The sequence below is a fragment of the Stegastes partitus genome, unplaced genomic scaffold (assembly GCF_000690725.1).
Source record: "Stegastes partitus isolate 25-593 unplaced genomic scaffold, Stegastes_partitus-1.0.2 Scaffold1844, whole genome shotgun sequence".
NCBI lineage: Eukaryota > Metazoa > Chordata > Actinopteri > Pomacentridae > Stegastes > Stegastes partitus.
In genome coordinates this window covers 68,843-93,828 of record NW_007579575.1, presented here as the reverse complement: position 1 = coordinate 93,828, position 24,986 = coordinate 68,843, and the positions used below count along the sequence as shown (strand labels likewise).

Here is a 24,986-nt window from a genome sequence, read left to right as displayed (position 1 = left end):
ACATTATTCAAGGTCATCTGACTATTTTGAGATGCTCCGTCACTGACTGTGGCTAAAAGGGATTATGGGGGAAAAAAAGTCCAAATCCAAACAAAATGCAAGGAAAGGGGGAAAAAAATCTGACAAGCCTGCCTAATTGTGTGGACAAGTGAACATCTGTATTGACTTTGTCTCAGTTACAGCACACTAACCCCCAGAACTGGTGCAAATAGGCAAACTAAACAATCCTGTTTTCAGGAAAAAACAGCCTAGCTGTTTCCGGGCGATATCTCTGGAAATATCATACGTTCTAGCAGTCCTTACCCGAGAGGGTTTCAATTGCATAACTCCAGACGATGCTAAATATAGCCTATCCTCCATATACATATTTAAATAAACCCTATATGAATCCTGTATTATTGATGGGGTATGCATTATGTAAGCAGGTATAATGATTGTGAAACAATGGAGGCCAGTTAGGCATATTGGTTATGCATGAGGGTAGAATGGGGAAGGGGGTATCCTGACAAGCCTGGCAACCTGTGTGTTCAAGATTGGGCATGCTCAAATGGGGCACATAGGTTTGCCCAAAAGCTGTTTTGATTACAACTCCAAGGTCCCGTGTGGGAGATTAAGACTCCAGCACACATTATCCCTTCTCCCCTGGCCAAACTTGATTGGTAAGAGGAGGAGAGAGGGAAATACAGAAGCAATGAGAGGAAGTTGCACACAAGGGGAAAAACAGAAGCAACAAAGAAATGGCGGGAGGGACTGAGCAGCAGTTCCATTTAAGATGTGATGCAAAAGTCCTTGATGAGTTATTTCAGTTCATTTATCTGCTCCATCAGAGCACCATGAGAACAAACGATTCCACCAATAAAGGGAAAGTATAACCAAAATCAAGATAGGGCATGCAAAAGGGCCAGACAAGAGCTTATCGCTGGTCTTAATCATGTCTTACCCACTGTCTGAGGTCAGAGACTCTCCCAAGGAGTGGGTGTCTGTTTGGCTCCGGATCTCCCCCTCCCGTCTTGGCTGGCTCCGGTCCCTGGGTTCGTTGTTGTTGTTGGGACAGCTGCCACCATACACCTGGGGCTGCCTAGTTCCGCCACCGTTCCCAAAGGGCACCACAGGGCCTCTTTCATAGCCATTCACTGTCCTGGGGCCGGGCCTGTTCTCCAGTATTTCATGGTGTTTGCTGTAGGATGGCGGTGAGGATGAGGGAGGCTGGCGGGACGAGGATGCAGGGGCTGGCGTTGGAGTGGAGGAGGTGGTGTGCTTGGGCAGCTTATATCCATGAGAGATGAGGAGGTCCTCCACGCTGTACATGGTCGCATTTGTTTATGCTGGTGTGTTTTCTTTTTTCTCTCTCTGCTGTTTTTTTTTTTTGAAGGGGGGGAAGGTAGGTCGGTTGTCAAGGCGTCTCTGCTTCTTCCCTACGTGCAGCGGCAGGATCACCGGCACAGCTGCGCAGCTGAGGCCATCACTGGGAAAAAAGAGAAAGAGGGGGACGACATGAAGAGACAAGAAGACAGAAAGAGAAAAGAAGATGAAGATAAAACCATTATCGCTGCCACCCGTGTCCAGTTTTTGTCAATGGTTCCAACCTTTGTGGACACTTGAGAGCACAAAACAAAAAAGAACCCACATTCTGAGCCGCCTCGACAAAACCGAGATCTCCCGCCTTCCCAGCAGCCATTCCCTCCCTCCGCTCTTCTCCAGTCCTCCTAGCAACAATCCTCTTTCCATTTCACTCGGACATCACCAGCACCAAAACGGTCCACGTTCCAGGACTGCGGAGGACCAGGAGGTAAACAAACACCCTAAAAACAGCCCGCAATAGCATGATCATCAGTGGCGACAGGAGTTTCAGAGGGCTGCTGGTGCTGCAGTGAAAACACAAAATGTCACTGTTTACAGTGGGCTCCCTGCAGACTTCCATACAGTGGCTGTCAGGTGGCTGTTAGCAGCCTTCCACTGCTCATGTTTTGCATCAGTGAGGCAACTGGGGGATTGTATTCATCTCTGCTCACTTCATCTCAACAGTATTTTCTGGTTATAGTCCGAAAAGACAAGGAACATTCTTCAGATGTATGCACTAAATAAATCTCTAGGTTGGATTAGGGCTTGGATTTTCCAAAACTCCTTATAAAATTCCTTCAATGTCAAATCCATACAAAAAGCATAAAATAGCAGAACTGACTGATTCTAATGTGATTTGTCAATTTATAAACTGACACAAAAAGCAATCGAGAATCCATTAGTGATTTATATTTTTAAAACAATATTCGCGTTATGGTGGTTTTTTTATGCTGGAAAACACATCATGACCAAAACAAGCAAAAACAACCAATCGTGTTACTATATGGGGGTTTCTGTACCATTCTTCTTCAGAATTGGTTTTTGGCTCAAACATGTATGGCTGATTTACAACAATATTACAACCAGCTATTGTATCGTGTTGAGTAGTTTTTCAATGTTTGAACAGGGTTGTGGATGAGCTGGTGTGCTGAAGCTGCAGGGAGCAGGAAGTGGAGGGTTTACAGAGGAGGGGACTACATAGAGATGTGTATCCTAGAACAGTAATAATGGTGTACACTTATTTCTACACCATTTTAAGGCAGAAAGGCATTATTAACGTGGAGAAAAAAAAAAAGTAAAATATGTAACACAGAGGAGATTCTACGGGTTACATCAACAACCAGAGAGTGATCCCAATAAATGGATTGGAAAATTATTCAATCATGAAAATGTTTATTCGGGCCACATCTGTGTTAATTACCTTATTTTGAAGTGTTTAAACGAGAGGCTGTGTATAAAAGATGGACGTAGCAACTGTGATGTTGTTTAGTGGACAACCGTTCTCAACCTTTAAGTTTGGAATTCGGTCATCACCATTTTGGTCTTTTAAAACTAGACGTAATGATCAGGGTTTGACTGAAGAATTCAAAGACACTGTGGACAGTTACAAGGTAGCAAACTGTCAATCAAGGTAGCCCCGCCCTACAACATGCACTGCTTTGTTGTGTATTTTATTCTAACTGGGACACCATTTATAAAAAATGAACGCCATGCTGTTCTCAAAAGTCTTGAAACTAGCAACCGAAACCATAAACTCTGATGTCAAACGTTTCCTGAGGTAACAGATCAAAAGAGAAGTTTGGTTGCGTTCTTCAAGACTTCTATGCAATTGGGAGTCGCCCCCTGCTGGCTGTTAGAAAGAATGTAGGTTTAAGGCGCTTCCTCGTTGGCTTCAGCTGTCAGACCAAGAGGCTACATCCATCTGTTATATACAGTGTATGGTGTAAAAACCAAGCTTGAAGATAGAAGCGCTATTCAAGACACAACAAAAGGGACTAAAACATTTTATATTTCTACCTGGAAAACATTTCAACTCCACAGCGGTGAGACCAAAGCAAACACGCTTGGACTCTATGGATCACAGACACTTGAGAGAATTTTGCAATACCACAAGTCTCCTTCTGCCCAAAAATGTCTACGAGTATTAGTATGAGGGACTGATGAGAAATTGAATTGATGATACCCAGTGTGCATCTGCTCATGATGTAATGCCCTTGATGAAGTCATGCTTGCTGCCTTGTCAACAGGACAGATGCTGCTGCAGCCCACTCATTCAATAGTCTCTACTGGAACAGACTGCCAACAACCTGGCTGTCCTTAATAAGAAATGGCATACAGGAACAGCGCCGTGAGACTCGTTGCCAGAATCAAACGCTGTTCAGACGGTTTAAAAGCCAATCACACTATGATTGTTAAATGGCAGAGCCAAATTGCTTGTTTTTGCTTCTGAAAAACAGACGGCCCATGCAGCCTCGCCTCAATGTATTCAGCTGCAAACAGATTAGCATTTGTTTTGCTTCTTAGCATTTGTTTAGCCACCATAGTCCCATAGAGATGAAAAAAATCCATCTATAAAAGGAGTCCTGACTCAGAGGGCAGCATCACTACCGCTCTCCCTCCTCCCTTCCCTCCTCTTGTACCTGAACCCTAGGATAGCCTACTAGGTGATTAACAGGATCCAAGACCGTGAAATGCCACTCTCTTTGTATGTCTGGCTCTCTAATGCGATTATCTTTTTCATTTAAGACCCTAAACCTGTTAGTTTTGGAGGATTGACTCTTGGCGCTTACCCAGTTAATACTTTTGTTGAGTTTAACTCTTTCCATTTGTGTTTTGAGTAATCTCTTCAAGAAGAAGCTGGTTCTGAGTTTGCTTCTCGTGAGCAATGTCAGTACAATGAGAATGGATTTTGGTTTGCTTCATTTGCTTCCCGATGAGCATGCAGACCGAGGAAATAGACAATTTTTCATTGACTGTTATACCATGAACTTAAATTGAACTTGTACTGGGCAACAGGCCAGTTAAGATGTTCAATGAATCACACTGTGTCTCAGAGAGATTCAGAAAATGGCAAAAAAAAAAAAAAAAGAAGAAGCAATCTAAGATGGTCATAAGTGTCTTGGCAGATTAGCTTCCTAAACTCACATAATAAACATGGATTCTTCTCTAAACTTTTTCTCCAGTTTCCGTGGTTGCTTTGATATACTATTAACTGGATGACTGAGAATCTTCACTGACTTCTTTTCCTCTGTACTTTAAAATTAAGACTCACCACCAGGTCTCCCTACAGCCTCAGAGAAGCACATCTCAAACTCTGAGATCACAATCTGATTGGTATCAGTCCCCTTTCCTTCCTGTAGATGAGACATATCCCTCCAACCAGGCAAAGACTTAATTAAGTGAGCCTGAGGTCAAGGGCTCCGTTCATTAATATGATAATTCACTTTTGTTATGATGTTTGCATATTAACCTGTCTTAACTCAACATGCATATGCTCTCTAATCTAGCTAAGTCCTTAATTTGAGACAATTGCTCCTGGTGTCATCACTAAATGAGGATTATCTCCATCATCGGTAAAAGTGAGGATTTCCTCCTGTAAAATGACCTGCTCTTATCCTGCCCCCCCTCCCCAACCTCCCACCCCCGCTCCTTCCTTCCCATGACGAGCTCTGTTTAAATACCGCTAATGCTGTTACGCAATGGAATTACCCATTTTATATCAAATAAAACCTCGGATTCAAGCAACGGTACGCAACAATGGCCGGCTTTCATCCCCCAAAACACAACAACATTGTGTTTCACTACAATGCCTTCTTGTGTGAAAAAAGACGTTGGCATTGCAGGCTCTTGGATTTGGCAAGTGGAAAAAAAAGGGCTGATCTGCTGTATTTTTAATGACATGGCTCACTCAAAGAGAGAAATTCATGATATAGTTTATGAATACCATATGCTGCTAAGTAAGCTAAAAATAAACAGAACCACATGAAGGCCGGCCCCCTCCCACCACACTTTCTCTAATCAGCCACTGTACACTGCCATTGTCACATCCTTTGTGGAACATATAAGACTGGTGATTTTGAGGTCAACTGAACTTTTGTCAAGGCCGCGGTTCGTTTAAAATAAAAACAGATAACAGCATTTTTTAGCTGTGTGAGGTGGAGAGGGGGGTCTGTGCCCTTACTGGTGGCTACACCAGCGGCAGGCTGCAGGGGCATGACGGCTTGCAGGTTGACAGTTTGGTGTCAGCTCCTTATTCATGGCCCAGCTGAGATGAGGGCATGGTGAGGAGGTGGGGAGGAAGCGAAGCAGAGGGACAGCATGGGTGGCAGACAATGCAGGACAGAGACTTAAATCAGGCCTCGGGGAGGACAGAACTGCAGCGTTAGAGGGTGTTAGTAAACAGCCGAGCCCAATGCATGGATTACAGGCCTAACATGGTAAAGGTTAGCTGAATAATTCAGTCCACATAAATAAACTTTACAGACAGTAAGCAGTCGGGAAAGTCTGCAGAAATATATACTGTATAACAAGTAAGAAGCAGAAAAACAAAGGGTGCACTGTGCCCAAAATACACTGAGTGATTAAAGTTGTCCTGATGAAGACGCAGATGTGTTAAAAGAGTACATCCTCGCTCAAAGTGAAGCTCTACAGACAAAAACAAATCTGGATTTAACAGGCTCCAGCATAAAGGCACCACAACAAAAGAAATCTCAAACACCAGAGCCTGGAACCAAAAAGACGATAAGCCTGCTTCCTAAAATATTCCACAAGAGCCGCACCTCTCCAGCACATTGTTCCCAGTCTCCTTGGATCTGTAACAACTGACCCGAGTGGGTGTGTACTTGGCAAGTCTCTGGGCTGCATCTGTTAGGACTGTGCACGCACAGGGGTTTCTCAGGGATGACAGCCCATCACATTCAGCAAACAGCAACGCTCCGCAGATTGTTTATCTATGTGACATCACTGTGTCCAGCGGAGGGGCCGTCTCTCTTCCTGAGGAAGTGCGTCGTCGTGGGGACGGAGGAGAACCGACGGTGTCGCAAATGTTTCCAATCAGGCGCTCTGCGGGCTCCTGTTTGTCCCGGGGAAAGAGGTTGAAGGCATGTTTTTGGCTGAGGCCCGAGGAATAAACAGCCTGAACAACCTCAAGCCATATTTTACCTACAGTGACCCTCTGTGCGCTCCACTTCAGGTAGGACCGTAACTCAGCAACATGAAGTGTGGGCATATTATCTGGGGAGCTATGTGCCCTCTGGACACTGGCCATCCATCAGGAAAATCCCACTGGGCTCAGCAGCCACTGTAGTTTAGGGCAATTATGACCTACTGCAACAATGAAAAATTAAGGCGGTAAACGAACGTCTTCTCAAAAACAAAAACATTTCACTGTGCCTTACAAAACAGAGCTCAGCACCACGTTGCAACCCATGTGCTCGCTCTAGCAAACACACCCTCGTGGTAGCAACAGGCAGGGCCCGTGCATTGTGAGTCAATTAGCTCATGCGGAAAGGTTTAGCCAAAAAAACACCCCCTTACATTACTTTGTTGAGCACATCCCATGGCAACAGTTGTTTTGCTTTTGTGAATGGCAGCTCACAGACAATAGCATGTGGGCTGCTAAGATATTCCCGCTGCATTGCTTCAGTCCAAAACTTATTACAGTCAGACTCCACTGGCAGAAAAATCAAAGGCAGGATGGGATGGAGAAAGGGGGAGGGAGGTTGGAGGGGGGAAAAGGGGTGGGGGTGTTTTTATTCCTCCATATTCCAACACATCACAGTCTGCAACACCACGGTCTGGTTCTGATTCATTTCAGATTGTCAAGAAGTAGTCCAGCCAAACATTTGTCCCGCGAGTTTAATGCAGCGTCAGTGCTTCAATCCAAAGAAAATTTCCAGCAACTGGCTCTCGCACAAGAACAGTATAGCTGATAGCTCATTAATGCACAAGGCAACCAGTAAGACACTGACAATGAGATGGTAATTATGTCAATGGACTCATTTTCCATTGTGTAGCGAGGCTTAGCTTAGTTCAGCTCAAATGTAGCCGTCTGACGTCATGAGATTTTCTTCAGCTGAATGCATCCTATGTAGAGGCAGATTCGGGGCTCATGCCAGTGTTTGAAAATGATCATTTCAAATGAGGGGGGTAAAAAAAAAAAAAAGTCATAAAGGAGAGGTTACTAAGCATGCTAATCCACAAGGCTACACAGTAGGCTTCACCTGCACTGAACTATTCCCAGCCCATGCTGTTTCTGAGCCTGCCAAACTGGCTTCATGGTAATTAGTGTCTGTCAAGGTCCGGGGCTTGCTAGAGATGACAGTGGCATGGTTTATCAGCCAGGAACACAGTGATCAAAGGGTTAGCACGCTCTGGCTTTCTGCTAATCAGATGTGGACTCTGCATGCCTCCTGCTCAGTATTATAGAAGGAAAGGTAGTAAACAATCCAGCAGAACATATTTCACCAACACAGAATCCCACTCATGCCTCATCAAGGAAGTTTAAGCATATCCACAGAGTAATGTTTACAGACAGCGGATAGAATTTTGTTGACAAATGACTGTGATGCTCATTACAGGTGGGATGAAAAGGCTCTCCCACACAGTGCAGCCAGAGCGTTGTCATGATGGACAGCTGATGAATGTGGAAAACTACTCTGTAAACACATGAAATTCAGCGGTCAGGGTTATCTCAAGGGCTTCATCACTGCATTGGCATAAAACTGACACACAGAAATCACAAAGCAGGCGGCTCAAGCCACCTGCCAAACATATGGGCATCCACCAGCTCGCATCCAGCCAGGATTTAACAGCATATACACCCAGCGCGCATTCGAGCTCAATTCATGCCTGAGATTCTCGCTCTCAGAGGCACACTGGCAGATGTCAGTAGCTTTCACACGTTTCTGGCTGGCTTCATCCACCAGCCTCCTTCCTCCTGCCTGCGTCACCTCTGCTCTGACATCACCATGTGACATCAGGCAAGACCTCAGAGGGGATCCCTGTAGCCGGGCAAACATCAGATGACTTTCAATGGCTTTGACTACAGCTACCCAATAGCAGAAAAACTCATTTTCTTGACGCAGCTGTCCTAGAAATGATGAGAGGAGGGAGCTCTCTAGAAAAAGACAATTAATGTGCACACACACACACACAGTTCCTGAAAAGGAAGTGATCCGGGCCCTCACTTATCACTGACTGGTTGTACCACTCCTGAAAGTTGAACTGGTGTGACTCATTTCATAGCCGTGGAGGGCCCCTCCAGTTTTGCTGACCAACCCTTTCCTCCTGCTGCTGGAAGGAATTAATGAGCTGCTTCCCTTCTTAATACGCTCCCCATCCCACCATGCTCCACACCCCCCTCCTCAGGGCTTCTAGCACGGCCTTGTGTTCCCACACCATCCCAATCTCAAGGATGTGTGAAAGACCTACCACGTAACACACACACACACACACACACACACACACACACACACACACACACACACTTTTCCTTACCATTTCCTGCGAAAATGCACATTCACTGGTGCTGGTGTGGGCTTTAATTTAAACTCCTCAGCTCCTGTTGTCTACAAATCCAGCACACTCCGGAGTCTAGAAAATGTCTCTTTGCTGACATTTACTAACAGCTTTGATGTAAGCTCACTGAGCTATGAAAGGTCTTTGCAAGAAGGAACAGATCAGTCCAGGGAAATGTTAATAGCAGTTCCATAAATTCTACAAACAGCGCTACCTAAAACAATCAGACCTGAGGGTAGCCCAAATATGAGCCATCTGATGGGATAAATGTGGCCCAACTACTCTTTTAGGAGCAAAGCTGTAATAACTAGGTAATAACAAAATCTTGAACTTGAACGTGTTCAGGTAAAATACTGGCAATCTGGCCTCTAGAGGTCCCTCAGTGTCAGTAACAATTTATGTGCAAGACCTTCTAAAATTAAAGCCACTGAGCCATTGCAAACACTGGGACATAATTTAAGGTATGAGTAAAGAGCAGAGCAGAGGCGACTGTTTTATACCATCCAGCCTTGTAGGCCATTAAATATAACTACTCGGTAAAAAACGTTTAAGTTCAACGTTCAATACGGGAACATAAATCATATTGTTTACCTGTTTTTGCAAACTGACAGCAGGATAGCTGCTGGCTGCACATTCGTGCAAGGTTATCAGGCAGTGCGTGCAGGAGGCTGCATGGGGGAAGGAGAAGAGAGGTCAAGCAGCAGCCATCATCATGCAAACATGCTGCAGGTGTGACAAAGTGACAACATGCAAACATCAAAGCAGCCTAAACTTGGCAGACCATTTGCCAAGGGCTGTTTGCAGCTCATTTCCATCGCCATTTGGTGCTCGTCAGCACCTGAGCAGAACCCAGAGCTGCACATTACTGGGCTCGAGTGTTGTCATCGTGTCGTTATGAAATGATTGACGGGCTTGGCATGATGCTAGCCCCGCTGGTTCCGATGCAGGTTGCTGTCGTAGCATACTAGCCTAGCCCCGATGCGCGCACTTCACAGATGCGGGCAGAAGCCACGCGACATTCCGTTAAAACATCTGTCTGTTTACGGTTCCGTTAAGTAGCACTCACACGCAGACCTGTTCCAACGAGACTTAGCGGCTTATTCCGATCTGTGGAGGTGTTCGGTTGAATTCGGATGACCCACTATACAGACTGTAATTCAAACAGAGGTCTGTTTTATAACTCCAGCTGCTGCTGTCGCCCATCGCTGTGGATGTTCGACCAGAGAGGAAATTTAAGGCAAAGCAATTCTACAAGTTAAAATTGGATATAAGTCATAGTAGTTTGGAGTGACACAGACTGGCTCCCGAACACCGGCCACGGCTGCAGGGTTTCACTTAAGTCCTCAATTAGTGTTCATCTCAAAATAAATCTATGCGTGTAAGCTAGGACACACAAAACTGCGTAATTTGAACGGAGTTTGGCCTCTTTTCTTCCCAGCGCTCAGACACAGCGCAGCTAGCGCTAGCCTGGCTAGCTCCATCAGCAATCTTTAACCTTCAGCTGATCGGAGCGCGTCCGCGGACAGCGGCGGCGCCACCGCACACGCTTCAAGTTAAAAAAGCACACACCACCGTCCTCCCGCTCCTTCACCTTCTACCGCGGCGTCCTGGAAGTGTCCCGGTGCCTGTCCTGAGCCTCCAGCCCCGGCAGAGCAGCAGGGACAGCCGGGCAGTAACAGCTATCTGGCTCGGCTCGGCTGCAAGTTGACGGACCGCTGGAAATGTTGAAGGCGAGCAGATGCGACTCTGAGCCGCTGTCTGCTCCCTCACAGCAGCCGCTGCCGCTCGCCTCCACAGCAAGAGTCGTGGAAAAAAAACAAAAACACACAAGCCCAACAAACGCCTGAGTGACGGCGGAGTGTCGCTCGACCTGGAGCCACTTTTACCTGTGAAATGCGTCGTTGCGTGGCCGCCTAGTCCCCGGCGCTCATCCCTGCCGCCGCTCTGCTCGGACTGAGCTGGATGTGAGGGAACAGCCCTCTACAGCTCTGATCCAGCCGGGAGGCAGCTGGATCCTGCTCAGCAATAAGGTCACTTCACTCTCAGTATTTCAAGACCTGCTCATCTATCTATCCATCTACCTCTCTGTGCACACCACACAAATTAAAGTCTTACATAATTTGCATTGTGTAATTACTTTGACGTGATTAATTGACACCACAGTGATTAATGTCAGCCTGTGAAGGTTACTTGCAAATAAAAATGAGTGTAAGCTCATCATCACCTCCACATATCTCATCTGTCTGTATGTATGTAACTGTTTAATACAGTAGCCTTTGCTGCATGCACAGGCTATAAATCACAGCTGATGTGATAAGACCTTCCCCAACTCAGCTTTCTCTCCATGAAGGTATGCACAGCTTCTATTATTAGTGGGTTAATTGGCATATCAGTTGAAAATTGGCACCTGTTTTCATACCTGATTGTTATTTATGTATTTTTTCAGCAGGCCAAAAGCCAAAAGTTCAGTGGTCCTAAGCTGTCAAAATTAAGAGTTTCTATAAATAGGAGTTTCTATCTATAATTGAAAATAATCATTACTTGCAACCCTCGGCTCTTGTGCGAAAGTGACGTTTATATCTGATCTGACCTTTTTTGCAGAGTGAGAGTAACTTGATTTGTTTCTGTTGTTATTTTAAAAAGTTATTTACAGCAGTTCATCAAATCTTTTTGTTTTCCCTTCTCCTGGAAGGCTTGCCAAAACCCTCTTTACGCCCATCTGGCTCAGAGCCTTAAGAGCTGAAAGTCCTTTTCCACCTCTTAAAAAGACCGGAGGACCCTAAAACCTGCATAATATTGACACAGATGTTGCCTATAACTGAATCCCCCTGAACATAAAGGAGGCTGGTAATCTTAGTATCTGACCATTGAAACTTGTTTGTGATGCTCGTCCTGACTGTCCACTTTGCCTGATCACAGCTGTTCATATGCTCCCAACAATAACGCTCATGTTTACATAAAGTCAGCTTAACTTTGAATTACCTCCTCGATGGTTATCTGTTCTCCTGTAAAGTCAGCTATTGTTCCAATTGTTGACTTTACATATCCTGTTGCCAGCAGTGTATGGAGAAAAACATCCATAATGACTTAATAGAGTCAAAGCGACAGTTATTTTAGTTCCCTCGTGCACATTTGTTCACCAGAATGAGGCATTCAGATTGCAGAAGGCATGACTTTTGACTGCATGACATGTTAAGACGAGGAAAAAGCAAGAAAAGGGAGTTGGACTTGACAAGAACAACAGAAGTGATATGAGATGTTGTAACTGCCATGTTACAGTAGTTTGGAAAAGGCGTATTATTTCATTTGGCCTGTGACTCACTGGCATCTGCTCAGTCTCACCGAAGGTCAACGCTCGTGCTGCTCCCTGTGTTCGTAGAGTGCACTCCGCCCGTGCTGCGCTGCACCCAACACCCCAACGCTGCGGCCGTGTCTGTTTTCCATTGTGCCGTACATATGCAGCTCATATGCAGCGCACTGAAATGTGGTGCAGAGACGCTGATGTCATCGCTCCATTTGCCAGCTGTGGTTTTGAGGTTGAGCGTTTCTGAGCTTGGTGAGCAGCGTTGCCCACTGTGGGCTGCTGCAGTTGCCGCTCCCCAATTCCCCAGAACTCCGGTCTAACATCTTGACTCTGTAGGTGTGGGGAGGGGGCTTATATGGATCTCTCTCTGCTGCTCCAGTCATCCGGCGGCACCGACCGGCCTGGAAACTCAAACATGAATTCATGAATCTTAAGAGTGTACGGGGCAGTGACGAGGTTTCTTAGAGAGCAGCTGAGTCTGTGCATTCCTCATCTGTAAATGAAACACTGTGGACATATGAAGACTGAACTGAAACATCAGGAACATCTTGATATGGTTGTAGGCCTTGAAAAACCTTCTGTGACTCCTCTGCTCCTGTTTATATCTTCTCCTTTGAACAGATTAAGAATAGTAGTTCTGAGAGATACGCCTATTTGCCTGCGTTCTGAAAGTTAGATGACAAGATTGATGCTGCTCTCATATCTGTTCCATAAATAATAGAGGGGCAACAATGAATCAATCAGTCGTCCACTATGAAATGAATCGCCAACTATTCTGATCAGTTCAATCAGTTAATTAGTTTTCTTTCAGAGAAAAACGATCTCTGACTCCAGACTCCTCAATGTGAATCATTTCTAGTTTCTTTACTCGATGGCGGTGAACTGATTGGGTTGTGGACAGAACAGGACACTTCAGGTCATCATCCTGGACTTCAGGGAAACACTGATCCACCCTGTTCACCTTTTTATATACCAATCAACTAATCGATTAATCAACAAAATAGTTAACAGATGAATCAGATTAATATTTCTGCAAGTAACCAAAAACAAGGGAGGAGACACTTAGCATAGCTTAGCATAAAGCCAACTGCTTACCTGGCCAAGAACTAGTGATGCACACAAGTCTCCATTAACCCCTGACCTGTTGCATTTCTACTTTTTCTTTTTTTGTCCGGACTGAAAAAACAAGTGATGACATGTTACTTAGAGGGACCGAGAGGCTCTAGTAGGGGAATTCTGTTACTGACACACAGAAAAGGGCCAACTGTGTCGACTTTGTTCCCTTTCTCTGTGCTAAGATCAGCTCCTCAGCAGCTGGCCGTGGTAGTACCTGATAGTAAAACATGAGAATACTATCATCCTGTCCCACTTTCCACAAGACAGTGAATAAGAGTGTTCCCAAAGATGCTGATTTATTACATTTGGAAGTAAAATACTTTTTCAGTGTATGCACATTATAAGTTTACTGTCAGATAACAGGGACGTAATCAGGGTTTTGGTAAACGTGATGATTACGTTTATTTGAATATCTCCCAACAGTCCCTGTGTTCTTTAATATTCTTCTCCAGTCTGACATGAAATGAAAGAAACGGTACATTTTTCTTATTTTTTAGGCCCAGCAATAAAAAAAAGAAATCCTTTAAAAATATAAATTCCTTGTTGCTGAAATTGCAATTTACAGCCCCAAAAAGAATCAGAACACACATTCAACCAAATACTGTGCTCAAGTACAATTCTGAGATACTTTAGCGTTACCTGAGCATTTCCATTTTATGCAACACTTCCACGACCATTCTGATGGAAATATAGTACTTTGTACTCCACTGACAGCTTTAGTTAATTTTAATATGAAGATTTTTCACAGTAAATAACAGACTGGAAGACGTGAAATAGGATTATAACTTCTAATGGAGTATTTTTACTTTGCTGTATAGGTACTTTTACTTTAATAAATGATCTGAATACTTCTTCCACATCTGTCCATGACTGTAAAAACACTTTAAATCATTATATCCCATCAGTGTATATGAGCTCTTGTGTAAGTTATCTCTGCTGAGGTAAAGCTCACATCAAAGGCGTCTGTGGAAAGAGGCTTGCTACAGTGGCTTTAAATAGATCAGCAGGTAATGGGCTTTGGAAGGCTGTAATTGCACCAATCCCAATGTAGCAAGTGCAGCCACCTTTTAAAGCTTGGCATGGGCCACACAGATTACCATCGGGGGGCTACGGTGCCACCTGGCAAACACCACGATCTCTGTGATCGCTCTAATTTATGGCCACCGGTCATCCAGGACCTCTGGTCTCTGCATTGTTCTGAGTTCTCTTCTTACAAATAACCAATGATGATTTAGCTTTTCTTCCTGACAACAAAAAAGAAAACTTGCCTTCCAAGTTGAAAACAGCAGGGATTGTGAAACGTTCCCAGACAGATTTTATTTAACATCACCTCGATGGCTCGCTATCAAAGAGCATGCCAGAGAATTTCTGCTGCTTTGAGTCCATCTAGCTGATTGTAAAAGTTGGATGTTTTTTCATACAAAAAGAATGTGCTAAACTTGGCTCAGTTATAATAACTGCACATTTGTGGGCCTCCTGGACCAAAATTGTCCATTTCCCATCAGAATCCATCTGCAGACCTATAATTAGGATTATTTTAGGAACACCAGAGTATCCAGTGGTCACTGCATCCTCTGAATGTATCTGGCAGAGCCACAGAAGCTGCCCTGAACCCAAACAATTGCACCACAGTGTAGCATAAACACAAAACTGATTCAGTGTTACATTCCTTTATCAGTCAGCACGGCTTCCAATGGAATTGTGAATCAACAGCAGGAAAACATTCTCAGCATTCGGGGTATTGTTGGGCCGTGATTATGAACATGTGTTCCATGTTTACTGCTCGGTAACACTGTTGTCTTTTGTCCGTAGCAAAATATCTCCACACTCATTTGAAAACAAAATGTGTTAGTCACCCGTCACATGCTAAGACATGATTACATTTCAAATAGATGCTGACGACCAGTGAGCACACTACATCATATCCCAACACTGGTTATCTAATCTACTCAGTTTCTTCCTCCGGAAAGCTTTTATTTTTCTCGGCTGCGAGCCCACAGAAACTGATCAGCAACTAGCTGAAATGGCAGAGAGAAATTCAGGAGAAAACAATGATCTTCAGGCAACAACAAACACATCCACGCAGTCGCACAGAATCCTCTCGAATAAGATCCAAAGGCCTCTTCCCACGTAACACAGCCGTGATCAAACCAGCTCTACCCCAACAAAGCAAATCCCTAAACAGCTGGGTTTTGACGGAGTAAAGTGCCTACCGTAACTCAGGACAGATGTGAAGAGGGCCTGACTGTATGAGGTCTGAGCCCCCTCCGGCGGTACCGCACCACCCAGAGGCTTCTGCTCAGGAGATCTGAGGGACCAGCCGGGGATTTTCTGTGTTTTGGACTGGCTGCGGATTGTGGTTATTGTTGTAAGGTAAAAGATCTGTGGAGAAGAGGGCACAGAGGCCACTCTCAACACATGAGGATCATGTAAAGCTCCCTCACCTCTGAACCAGTGGTGTGAACAGCTGCCTCGTGTTGATGTTGAGATTCACTTTGATCCACCTTGATCCGGATTCAAGCAGACAACTGCGTTCATATTGCGTAGGAGAGTTGCTTTTGGAAAGTGCCTGCTATTCATCTACCTGTGTTTATTATCTACCTGTGTAAATGGAGTATTCTCCCACAGAGGCCGGATTAACCAGCTGATTGGCCATCGGGCAGAAACTGAGCTGTGGGCCTCTGCTGTGTTCCTCAACTGAATTCGGTAACAAGCTGATGAATGCAGTGTTCTGAATGCTAGAGCCCTCAAAGATTTACACAACTGAACAAAAAGGTTGTGTCCATTGCATGTACATTACTTTTTGCTCACAAGGACTACATCACATTTTAATTTACTGTTGTACCCCCTGTAAGTGAGTCTTTGTTGACTGAAATCTCAGTTTACTCAGACTACTAAGTAAACCACTATCCTTTACAGTCGTGATTTCAGACAGACGTGAGGAGAGCTCGGAGTAGTTCAGCTACGAAAAGACACAAATTGTTGTGGCACTCATGTTTAGCATATAGGGCAGTTGAAAAATATCCTTTTTAGTGTTTTACAAAGACAAATTATATCACCCTGACACTGTTCCTCTTGTGATGTCAAGAGTGTTTGGCTTTCTCGTTCTTCAAATGGTAAACGTTCTGCATATATTTTTATTTATCTTTTAACCTTAGCTGGGTTCTACAGAGCTATTTACAATGCGGTATGCAAGGTGCCTGCCACTGACAGGGTTCAGGATCTTGCTCACAGACACAGGGAGCTACTGGGGATCAAACCACCAACCTTTCAGTTAGCAGACAACCTGCACGACCACCTGATTCAATTCATTTCCAGTGCCCCATAAATGTTCAGTGAGGTTGAGGAGAGGTGACAGTCTGAACTTTTTGGTCTTCAAGTCAAAGTTCTGAGGTGTGACTGGGCTCATTATCCTGCTGAAACCAGAGGGTAGAGCATGTTTCTGAAGAATGTAGTGCTGCTTCTCTTTGGTCAGGGTGGAGTCGATTCAATGCAGGTGTCCAACTCCACAGTAGCAAACCCCTCCCAGACTTGAATATTCCCAGCAGCATGTTTTGATGCACTGCAGTATCATTTTCTCTCCTTACACACACCCTTCTATTAGTGCCTCTAATCTAACCAAGACTTTAACAGTAAATAGTCAGTATCCACTGTGACATGCTGCCATGTCATGCCCACCCCGAGTGTTTGGCCTTGTTTCCATCCCGAGAGGGAAAAAGAGACAGGCTTCTTTTGGCAGGATGTTTGTGGATTTATTTAGCGTTTTCTCTGTCTGTGATGATGCTGCTTTTCTATCTCGTCATGAACAAAGCTGATGTATTGATCTGCTGATGCGGTACACTTCTGTCTGATCCTGCTCTGGATACAGCTGATCCAGTTTCCACAAAGTGTTGTAGAGCTCCATCCACCAGTCTCTTAGAAACCTTAAGCATAGCCGTGATTAGAGGTTGATGAAATGCATCTTTGCTCATATTAAGAATCTGACTTTGGACTGGTTCACATAGTTCTGATGCCATGTTTCCTACTAACAGGTGACTAATGGCTACAGGTTGATATTGAAGATCAAGCCCATTTAGTTGACATTTGCACAAGGATTCAGTGGAATGGTATAACTCGAGGACATCTGACTTTTTATTTACAAAAGGGTTTACATGGTCACTCCCAGTAATTTGCTTCAGTTTGACAGCAAAATAGTGCATAATTTGAAACATCTCTTCTTCATTTTACATGTCAGAATTTCTTGTGTTTTAAATGTTTTTGATTCCTTAAACTCTCTGATCACTTCCAGGTTTACATGGAAATATGACATATGAGTTTCCATGCGGTCTTCGATTGGAACCTACTGTATACTGACTCAGACAGCTTATCAAGTGTAGTTGTTGTCAGAGTTATGAGGAAGAAACCACCGGCTACAATTGGCTGACTTAAGGCCAACTTAACATTTCAACACTTCACGCAGCTAGTTAGCAAGCTAGAGAAGATCATGGTGTCAATGTCCAGCAGATGCAACAAACCCAATCAGAGAACAAGTCGAAACTTTGGCATTTGCAGGATGATAGTTTTGTATAGACAAAAAATTAAAATAGTGGTCACTGTTAGTCATATTGAATGATCCTGTCAACTTCCATCTGTCCATCCATCATCTATACACTGCTTTAACCGCTGTAGGATCGTCGGTGGTCTGGAGTCTATCCCAGCTGACTCAGGGTGAAGGCAGGGGACACCCTGGACAGGTCGCCAGTCTATCACAGGGCTACACTTAGAGACAACCAAGCACACTCACATTAACACCTACAGCGAATTTAGAATCACCAGTTAACCTCAACATGTTTTTGGACTGTATGGGAGGAATCCGGAGAACCCACGCTGCACGGGGAGGACATACAAATCCACACAGAAAGACCCCAGCTATGGGAAAAAAAGAGAGAGTGCAGTTGCAGTGCACTGAGGAAACAGTTTGCAACAATACAATCCTTGTTGTTAATTGCTTGTTTCAGTGGATCTCAGACATTTAGCCAAGGACTGCAAAATAGTGAGCCATCTGGCTGCGGACCTCATCAGCCTCTCCTCTTTGCTTTGCTAAGATTTCATTTAATCTGGTTTAAGCTGCTTGTTTAAAAGTGCTGCAATAATTGGTGGGAGTGGAACCAATGAAGTAATGATACACCCATTCTCTCCCCGCGCTAATTGGTAAATGAAACGAATCCTCCTCATTCAGCCGTTGCCAGCACGAGATCTCTTTAAGAAGCCCACAAGGTCACTGGACCCCACTTGGCGAAAACGTCATTTTACGCTCAAGCCTTGTGCTGACGCCACGGTCCAGGGTGATCAACGATTTGGTGTTTTTGCTTCAAGGCACAGCGAGACTGACACATCAGATCAGACTTGGAATCCTCAGAGAACTGATGAAGCACAGTGCACCCGCCTGCTGCTCCCTATGGCACGTCACACTGTTTGAATGCATAAGTATGCCTTCCATTATCTGAATTAGATAAGATATAGATGCTTTGTGAAGGGGGGGATGTGAGCCACCCATGGGCAAGATATTTGACCTCGGCTTGGTATATGAGTCATGCAGATAAGTGTTTTCATGCAGGCATCGTGGCTAATTTGATATGTCCACATTGAGGCTGCACATGCCAAAAATGACATCAGTACACTTTGCAGAGGGACGAGGCACGAGAGCGCCTGTGTGACTGATGGCTGTCGTCTTCTGTGCTTTTACAGATGGAATATCAGGGGGGTAGAAGCAGAGTCATGGCGTTCCACTTCACATTAACTGTCTGCAGCCTGGATTCCGAGTCCCACCGCACTAAACAGTCATTTCAACACACATCTCATTTGGATGACAGATCCACTCGGAGCATGTGCACTCACTTGGATCAGTCTTTTGGAAAATGCTTGCCAGACTTGGTAGACAACTCAGTGAATCACTCTGTGTGTATTTTGCCGTCGCAGTGTCTTGTTTGTGCTCCTGCTTCCTCGTCTAAGTATCGCTGGGCTGTTAAATGGCAAAACACACAGTTCCAGTAACACACACACAAACACACACACACACACACACATATGGTCAGAGTAATACAGGCTGTCCCCGATTTCTCCTGGGATCTGACTGGAGTGCAGCAGACGCTCAGACAGCCAGACGGGGAGCAGAGAGGGAAGGAGGATGGTGAAGCGCCAGAGGGAAAATACAGGTTTATCGTGCAGACAGCCCAGTGTTTCCGACGTGCAGAAAGTTTTATAAGTTTGCAGTAATGTGTAATTACACCACAGCTTGCCTAATTACCCGTCTGACAATGCAGAGAAAGTGCATTATTCCAGGCCTGAGCGGTGGATGTTGTGAAGGTGACGGGCTGAGAGCTGTGGAGTTTTTAAAGGGTCACATTTTAAATATACATGTTTTCTCACTTAACTCCTCTCCTATCTAGCGTATGCAGGTACATTTTTATTTAAGTTACTGTTCATGAATTATTTTAAACACACACAGCAATGTTTTTTCCAGACAATGCGAATAAAGCCACAGAGCTCTCCATCAACTGTTTCCACTGGAAACTGGGGGCTGGTAAAAACTGAAAAATGTTTGTTTCTCCACTTTTAGAATAAAACCGATGTTCCCATTTTACTCTGTGTAAAGATAAGTTTCCATAGTATGCTGTTCCAACTAAAGAGACTCTTCAGTTCCCTTCTCTATACTCTATTAGCTTTTAAGTTTGGCCTCTTGGATGAGAGGTGAAATGTCTTTAAGAACCTAAAATACAGCTCTAGTTTCTTTCTCCTGAAGCTCCCAGGATAGTGAACAGATAGTACACATATAATAAAAGAGGGCCAATCAAACATCAGATCAAGGAGAGCCGGATGCCAGACTCAGTTTGGAACATATTTAAGTGAAAGTTGGTCAGCGGCACATGTGCTGGAAAACGTAGGAGCTTCAGTGAAAAGCAGCTTCACTTTTATGTTCTTGAAGACGTTTCACTTTTCATCCACGGGGCTAATTCAGTTGTGACTTCCTCAGAAGAGAGGTCAAACATCATCAAGAACTAAAAAGAGAAGTCCATTTGTTTTTCACGGACGTTCACAGAACAGCAGGACGTCTTGAGGGCTTTTCACCTCTCATCCAAGAGGCTTCTCCAGTTCTAAACCTAAAAGAGAAGTCTGGTGGATTTTTACTGAAGCTCCTAGGACTAGCATTAGTTGGATGCCTTCGTATCTATACAGACATATGCTGGAAAAGTTTTCTAAGCTTCCTACATGAGCTGCTCCACACACCTCTGCAGTCTGGGGCCTGTAGAGCATGCTCATGAGCATCCTTCTCAGTCAGGCCTATTAAGAGCATGTGCAGCTCCAGCTGTCAGAGCCAGCAGACTTCCAGCTGGTTCCCAACCTGCCAGTCTTCCCAAAATGCAAAAATGATGCCCCTGTACAACTGAACTGCCGTCTCGTTTGTATTTTAAGGGAAACTTTATTTCTGCCTGATTTCGTTTTTTTGTGTGTGTGATGTTTCACACATACATTTCAAATCACCATATTTGCTATTTATGTTATTGCTTCCTGTCATCCAACTGATCCTGTATCAGTTTGGGCAAGACTTATTACTCTGGTAACCCAGAAAATGAGGGACAAGCTTATTTTTTGACTCTAATCTAGTTATTTTGTGAAACTTAATAATGTAGTTTTAGTGTCTAAACCAGGGGTGTCAAACTCCGGTCCTCGAGGGCCGCGATCCTGCATGTTTTAGATGTTTCCCTCTTCCAACACACCTGATTCAAATGATCAGGATCGTTATCAGGCTTCTGCAGATTGATGATGAGCTGATCATTTGAATCAGGTGTGTTGGAAGAGGGACACATCTAAAACATGCAGGATTGCGGCCCTCGAGGACCAGAGTTTGACAAGTGAACATTGATGAGTCAAATGAGTCTTGGTCCCAAACAGAAAACCAACCATGTCTCCTGGCTGCTGACATGTGCTTCCATCCTCCCTCCTCATGTAGACTGAACAGCTCTTTCTAACTGGAAGTTTGAACACACGCTTAAACCAGTCAGTGAGAAGTTTGTCTCAAAACATAAATGAGAATGCAGTTTAGTTGTAAAGGAACACAGTTTCTGGTAGACAGGGTGGCTCTCAACACGCATGGATGCGGTGAACTAAAACAATCATACAGCTCTTCTAGATCTTTTACATGCTATTAACCCAAATCAGTTGTTTTCTGATAAAATAAAGTGCCACAGTTTGTAATGCAGAAATATATCCACCGGTTTATAAAAGCTCCTTTTCCAGTGATTGTGTATGATATGAAAAACACGTGAATCATATGATAAACTAGGAAGCTGTAATAAAGCAATTTGTCCATGTAGATAAAACACCGCTCACAAGGTGCTTGTAGTGGATGAACAAAAAGGATGTGAGAAATATGATGGAAATGTGTTTTTTTTTATTATTACTTTATGTATTTATTTGTGGAAGATTTTTGTTTTGCACTATGTTGTGTCTTTTCAGTGGACACAATTTTTTTATTTTCTTTTTTTTTTTTTAACCGTTATTGAACCAGGTGAGTCCCATTGAGTTTGACATCTCTTTTACAACGGAGCCCTGGCCAAGAGGGCAGCAACGAGGTTTACAACAACACAACACACAAAAATAAACTAAGTAATATAACATCACTATAAGGCATAAATACGTGGAATACATACAGTACTTAAAAACTCATTCAAAGCAGCTACAGACTTCTTTTTTTTACAGTTTGTAACAAACATTTAAAATCTCCCAAGGAAACAAGGTCGGACAATTTGAGCGTTTTCTGGATCAAATTCCAGGACCAAGGGGCATTGTAGCAAAACGCAGTCTTCCCGAATGCAGTGAAGGCACGAGGGACCGAGAACAGTAAAATGTCCTGGGAGCGGAGGCTGTACCCACTGGTAAAGCGAACAAGGAGGCGATTTAAATAGCCAGGGAGAAACCCTAAGATGGCTTTGTAGATGAAAATATGCCAGTGGAGCCATCTGCGGTAATGAAGTGATGTCAGTCCAGACCCTTCATATAAGAGACAGTGATGGGTGAGAGATTTGGCATTTAGAATAAAACGCAAGGCACCATGATATACAGTGTCTAACGCCTTAAGGGATGCTCTTATTCCATTTCTGCTGTAATTCATCGCAGTTTGGTTAAATCAGCACTTTTCCACCATAGTTAAACCACTTTGGTTACTTTTTTATTGTTTATTTTATTCTAAAGTTGTTGTTTTTTTCTAATTTCACAACATTTCCACTGTTTCTTTATAGTACAAAATGAGAACGTGTTCAGAAACAGGTGGAGCGTGTTGCAGCCTTTCTTCAGGTTGTCGGCTTTGTGTCTGAATGAGCTCCCTGCTCACTTTTTTCTAAAGTTGCTCCAGGAATCGTATTAGATCAGACCAAGTAACATTTCACTTTCAACAATGGAAAGGTTGTTCAGTTGTGTGTAATGTAGGAAAGGCCATTTCCACATTCCAGCACCAATAAGAGCGAAACACACAGTTTGTGGGCAAAAAAACGCGAAACAACTTTCTAATTCGTTCTGCTCCACAATTCACCATCTGGTATAAACTGAAATGTCCACAAGACGTACTGTAACAGGTCATATCATTGAGACTCACCAGTAGTAAATGTAATCCAGGTTTTGATGAAATGTTTAGTTTGTTGCTTGCTTGTTGGAGTCTTTCCTCTGATATTTAACACTTGCAGCATCCAACAGCAGGATTCATGTGAGAGACAGTTGAATGCATCTCTGCATGTGGCACACCAGCTGTAAACTTTGGTAATTACTGATCATTATAACTTTATACTTTTCTGTACCTCAGACAGGTGAGCTGTCACACAGAATCATGGTATATCAGTTAAATCATTTGCTAGGTAGCCGTCGTCCTCAGGTTGAATCCTGAGCTCCATCACAGCTGCTGGAATATTTTTATCGCGGCTCTATCTGTCACTGTGGTGAGATTGTCCGAATGAAGCCTTGAATAACATTAAATGTGACCTATGTTTGAATGGCAGAATGCAGCCAGTTTAACAGAATGATGAAGCAGCAATGTTACATATTCCACGTGTGAAAATGGTTTTAGAGATTAGAGGGCAGCAAAAAGGGAAATTCTATATAAGTATTACTATCCTTATCTAGACTTAAAGATTTATCTGTACTGTCTGCTGAGTAAGTAGGCAGAGCTGTAGATCTGTCTGCAGGAAGGATGATGCAAGTCCTGCCCTGACCAGTACCAGGCACCCATTCCTTCCCATCAACCCCCAATTCATCCTCCTTCCCTTTCTGAGCCCCAACACCCCAGCAGGGGGGTGATGATGAGCATGCTGGGCCACTGACACGCATGGGATGAGATAACTCACATCTGGAGCCACAAGCACAGTCTCCGTTCAGCTCTCACTGGAGTCACTAAGGCGCTGGCAAGAGGACAAAAGACCTTCACTTGAATCAGCTGTAAAGCTTATACTCTCTTAGAGAAAACCTCTCCGCTAAGTCTGCTACACTGGGCCTCCTCTCCTTATTCATTGTTCAGTGAGCGAGTGAGCGAGCAGCGGTCCACTTAACAAGAGGCAGAAAGGGAACATTGCAGCTGACCAAAACCACAGGACTGCAGAATGTCTGTAAAGTCTTTCCTATCAAAACTAAAACGGAATTCCAAAATAGCTGAGGGCGATGATAACATGTTTATTGAAACAAAACCTGCACCCATTTTCATGCTCGTTGCTTTTCACAGATGGTATATATGCAAAAGTTATGATTTACTCTCAAGTGCATGTCGTAGAGTCTCCATTATCACTCTCACACACACACACACACACACACACCAACACACACACTCACACACACACACGTAACGACATCCATCCTTCCCAGAAGAGACATTAGCAGTATGATTCGCTCTGTGGGGGCCAACAGGCGTGAGAGATGGATGAGCGACAGGGCTTGATGGAGAGTACACAAACACACACACACACACACAAGCGCACACACACACACACACAAATGCAGTAGACATGGTTGAGATTCCTCAGCAGGTTCACTCCCTCTCTTGACATGTTGCTCAGGGATAAGGAACTCTCTTCCTCCAGCCGGAGGACTCACAGCGGCCGCTGTTAGCTTTTCACGGAACCCTTCCAGTGACTAATTATGGTGTCAGCCTATCTGCACCCATTCCTACACCCAGCTGTTCCACAAACTCTAGCCTTTGCCTATAGCGAAGAAAACTTTACTCTTTCTAGATGTAGGAAGCAAGGCAAACACTCATCTGTCTGACTCCCTTTTCACTTTATTTTAATGGATGTCGGAGTGGAGCCGATGGCATGAGAAGCACTTCCCATAATGTTACAGCGGGCCCATCAAAGTTAAAAAAGCGACTTACCTGTGTGTCCCACTCTGAGGGATGTTACGTGGACATCCTGCCTGTTGTGATGCAGAAATATTTGGGAAACTGAACCACACTGAGAAGAATTAAAGACACAAGGAGGAACAGAGCTGGAAAAAGAGTGAGTGGGAGAGGTGTGGCGTGAGTGTATCAAAACAAAACCACCCGGGTTTTTCAAGCACAATTGAACATTAAATCACTTTGGGGCGATGGAAATATGACACGGTGTTATTTTTGCTGCACTCCAATGCAAGCTCCCTTGAGAGGTAAAGACTGAGCGTAAAAGCTGAGCCAAGAGGACTAAAAGCGTTTGTT

At 44.1% G+C, this 24,986-nt stretch overlaps 1 protein-coding gene across 5 annotated transcripts in view; it reads right to left on the bottom strand.

The window, feature by feature from the left end:
* Positions 1 to 24,749, bottom strand: part of jcada (junctional cadherin 5 associated a) — a 34,775-nt gene extending 10,026 nt beyond the window's left edge. The window contains exons 1-3 of one of the 5 annotated variants that reach the window (XM_008302609.1): positions 10,746 to 10,936; positions 9,451 to 9,527; positions 941 to 1,465 (exon numbers count right to left, since the gene is read on the bottom strand). In XM_008302609.1, coding sequence (XP_008300831.1) covers positions 941 to 1,308 — 368 coding nt within the window. In that variant the 5' untranslated portion in view covers positions 1,309 to 1,465; positions 9,451 to 9,527; positions 10,746 to 10,936. Of the gene's footprint in view, positions 1 to 940; positions 1,466 to 1,627; positions 1,868 to 9,450; positions 9,528 to 10,745; positions 10,937 to 12,201; positions 12,316 to 24,668 lie in introns of those variants that run through there. The other 4 variants (XM_008302610.1, XM_008302613.1, XM_008302608.1 and 1 more) reach the window with 4 other exon arrangements.
* Between the last annotated feature and the right edge of the window lie 237 nt (positions 24,750 to 24,986).